The sequence below is a fragment of the Pan paniscus genome, chromosome X (genome assembly GCF_029289425.2).
Source record: "Pan paniscus chromosome X, NHGRI_mPanPan1-v2.0_pri, whole genome shotgun sequence".
Taxonomy (NCBI): Eukaryota; Metazoa; Chordata; class Mammalia; order Primates; family Hominidae; genus Pan; species Pan paniscus.
Genome location: NC_073272.2, coordinates 50,560,489 through 50,564,447, shown reverse-complemented (window position 1 = coordinate 50,564,447; position 3,959 = coordinate 50,560,489). Strand labels below are relative to the sequence as shown.

Here is a 3,959-nt window from a genome sequence, read left to right as displayed (position 1 = left end):
TTTACGGCTTGACCTCAGGGGCGGGGCATGGAGTTTCCTGGAGAAATGTGACCCTCTTGGGCGCTGACAGGAAGGAGGTGGAATCCAACTCGGATCCTTGTGACAGTCCCTCCTTTCTTATCTGTCTGGCTACTTTGTGCTTGGGCCGCTGGCACCGCCCGGAGCAGCCCCTGCGGCGCCCCGCGCGGGGGTGGATGGCAGTTTTAAGGGTTGGGAGCATTTCGCTCCGTGGCAAAGGCTTGATTTCCCGGCAGCCTTTGCTGCTTTCCTGAGCGGCGTGTTAGTTGCTTTTCCGGTCACGTGCATCGCCGCCCCTGCGCAATCCACCTAGAAGGTTAGGAAAAAGCTGCCCAGCCCAGACTCCATTTCCCGGTGTGCCCCGCGATGGCGAGGGGCGTAACGGTTGTTGTAGCCCGGCCCCCTCCTGGCTGGTCCAGCCACATTAACCGGCAGGATGTCGGAGGTGCGGCTGCCACCGCTACGCGCCCTGGACGACTTTGTTCTGGGGTCGGCGCGTCTGGCGGCTCCGGATCCATGCGACCCGCAGCGATGGTGCCACCGCGTCATCAACAACCTCCTTTACTACCAAACCAACTACCTTCTCTGCTTCGGCATCGGCCTCGCTCTCGCCGGGTGAGGGAGGGAGGCGCCGGTTGGCCAGGGACGTCTGCAGAGCGTGGGGGTAGACCCACAGGTCTTTGAGGACCAGGACGGGGAACCTGAGGGGGATGCAAGGCCGGGAAGGGCGAAGTCAGTAGAGATGGACGGCCTGAGGGGCTTGGAAGGGGGGCCTTGAAGGAGGTGGAGCCTAGTTATAAGGAGGGCCTCAGGGAGATGGAGCCTGGCTGATGAGGAGGGCCTGCGGGGGATGGGGGTCTGCAGGGAAGATATGGGGAGGATGGAGACAAGTGTGGGACTGAAGGGGAAAGTGGGCTGGAAGGTGAACCGGAAGAAAAGGAGGGCCCGAAAGGGGGACATGAGAGTACTTGAGGGGCGTAGGGGGGGTGTGATGTGAATGATGGGGCCAGATTGAGGCCGACCCTGGAGTACTTAGGGCAGAGACCGGGAAATAGACGGTAAAGTTGGAGGGTTTGGAAGATGTATTTATTGGGGATCCGGTCTTGGAGGGGAGCCTGGCTATGATTGGAAGGCGCCAGGGGCAGGTACCTGTTGGGGAACTTGGGCCCAGGAGGAGGATCCATGGTTGGAAAGCCTGAGACCAGAGAGGGATGGAGAATCTGGAGGAAGGACTTGAGCAGTGCTGAAAGTTCAGAGTGGGGCTGACGACCTGGAAGAGGTCCTAGCAATGATGGAGGGAGGAATCTATAGGGAAATGGGAGCCTGGAGGGCGGTCCTATAAGGACCCTAGGCCTGGGGAGAGGGGAACGTGTGAAGACAGAAGGCCTGAAAGAGGGATTTGCAGGGGCTGGTGTTAAAGGGGGAGCTTGCGGGCAGGCTGATGAGGGGCCCTACGGGGGCAGAGTCGGAAGGAAAGTCCAGGGAAGTGTTGGGAGCCCGGGGGTGTGGGGAGTGTCTAGCAGGATGGGAGGGCCTGAAGCGGGGACCTGAGGAAGACAGGACAGTGGAATTGACAAGGAGGAAAGGAGGGGTCTACAAGGGTGAGTCGGGAGCCCTGGCAGATGGGCCTGCTGGAGACAGGGCTGGTGGGAGGATGTGCCAGGCTGGAGTGTCCGGAGACGGGAGACCCTGGCTCTTGGGGCCCAGGGTGGGTGGTGGTCCGGAGGCCGTCTCTCCGCCCGGCCGGCTAGCTTGGTTCCCTTGTACCCGCAGGTACGTGCGGCCACTTCATACGCTCCTGAGCGCGCTGGTAGTGGCGGTGGCCCTCGGCGTGCTGGTGTGGGCAGCTGAGACCCGCGCAGCTGTGCGCCGCTGCCGCCGCAGCCACCCTGCAGCCTGCCTGGCCGCAGTGCTTGCCGTCGGCCTCCTGGTGCTCTGGGTCGCGGGCGGCGCTTGCACCTTCCTGTTCAGCATCGCCGGGCCGGTGCTTCGTGAGTCTCCACTACCCCGAGATAGCCAGGAAAGCAGCCAGAGCATGCTTAAGGCACCAGGCCAGCCCTGCCGGTCCCCGGGTTGAGAGGGGGCTGGGAAACCCGAGGGCCTCGCCACGCCCCCGCTAAAAGCGCCTTCCCGGGCTTCGTTCCCCCTTCTGGGAACACCCCTTTTATTATCGCCTTTACTATCTCACTCTTGGTGTTAAGTGCCTTCCACTGGCCACGTCCCCGTTACCGGGCGTCTTCCCTGGCCATGCCCACGTTGCCAAGCCAATTACTCGGCCACGCTTTCAGTATCTGAGGCGTCCTGGCTGCTCACCACTCCATTGGCCTGCCTGCGCGCCAATTCCCTTCGGTGGGCCCCGGTTGGCTGCAGGCTGAGGTCTATTCCACTGACCACCCCTCTCGGTGCCGCCCACAGTGATCCTGGTGCACGCCTCGTTGCGCCTGCGCAACCTTAAGAGCAAGATTGAGAACAAGATCGAGAGCATTGGTCTCAAGCGGACGCCAATGGGCCTGCTACTAGAGGCACTGGGACAAGAGCAGGAGGCTGGATCCTAGGCCCCTGGGATCTGTACCCAGGACCTGGAGAATACCACCCCACCCCCAGCCCATAATTGGGACCCAGAGCCCTTTCCCAGCACTTAAAACAGGAGCCTAGAGCCCCCTGCCCAAACAAAACAGGACATCTGTGACCGCCCTACCCCCACGCCAGCCCCAAACTAAGATATCCCTCACACCCAGCCCCCATTACCTAGGGACAAGAGTCTTCCCCAGCCCTGAACCTAGGACCAAGAGCCACCTACATCCAGCCCCAAAACTCGGGCTTCAGGCCAGAGCATCCATGGCCAATTTCAAATTGTGAACCCAGAGACACTCCCATCCACCCTTCTCCATGCTCATCCCCAAACTGGGGCCTGGGGCCTGGGGCAAGGCACTCTCAAATCTTGAACCCTGGACCAAAGCTTTTCCAGACCCCACCCTACCTTCCAACCCAGGTCAAGACATTGCCAAATCTTGAACTCAGAACCCAAGTGTTCCATGCCCCTGTGTGGATGGAGTCGGGTATCCTGACTGTTGGACCCCTGGTCCAGGTGATCCCGACCCTCACCAGTCCCATTTGCCTCCCTCCGGCTCTGCTTAGGCATTTTGCCCCTCACCCCAATGTTCCACACCATCGACAACCAAGGGGTGAGGTGGGGACAGGCCTCAGCAGGGAATGGGGCGTATATGTTAGTGTTGCTGCAACAATAAAGCCTGTTGCATCTCTCATGCCAATTTGAGCCTCCTGGGTAAAGTCCTTGTACATTTCAAAGGACAGAAGTGGCCTACTTTTCAATTCTGCTAGACTCTTCCTGAATATGTGGGCTGAAGAGGTGATCTCTGAGGCCCTTCCTTGAACTTATTACCTCTGGATCAGCATTAAAGCACAGGGAAGGACAGGTGCAGTGGCTCACACCTGTAATTCCAACACTTTGGGAGGCTGAGACTAGAGGATCACTTGAGGCTAGGAGTTTGAGACCAGCCTGGGCAATATAGCAAGACTCTTATTGCTACAAAAAAATTAAAATTTAGCTGGGCATGGTGGTGTGCTTCTGTAGTCCCAGCTACTTGGGAGGCTGTGGCAGGATGGCCAGAGCCTAAGAGGTAGAGGCTGCAGTGAGCTGTGATTGTGCCACTGCACTCCAACCTGGGCAACAGTGAGAACCTGTCTCAAAAAGCTGGGCATGGTAGCTCACGCCTGCAATCCCAGCACTTTGGGAGGCTGAGGCAGGAGGACTGCTCAAGCCTAGGAGTCTGAGACTAACCTGGGCAACATAATGAGACCCCCATCTCTACTTTTTTTTTTTTTTTTTTTTTTGAGACAGTCTTGCTCTGTCGCCCTGGCTGGAGTGCAGTGGCATGATCTCGGCTCACTGCAATCTCTGCCTCCCGGGTTCAAGCGAT

The 3,959-nt window shown here is 59.1% G+C and overlaps 1 protein-coding gene across 1 annotated transcript; it reads left to right on the top strand.

The window, feature by feature from the left end:
• The first annotated feature begins 367 nt into the window (after window positions 1-367).
• Window positions 368-3,290, top strand: PRAF2 (PRA1 domain family member 2). The gene is made up of 3 exons (XM_003807245.4): window positions 368-633; window positions 1,792-2,009; window positions 2,434-3,290. Exons 1-3 carry the CDS (start codon window positions 455-457, stop codon window positions 2,571-2,573), a joined length of 537 nt encoding a protein of 178 aa, XP_003807293.1. The 5' UTR covers window positions 368-454; the 3' UTR covers window positions 2,574-3,290.
• Window positions 3,291-3,959: the final 669 nt, after the last annotated feature.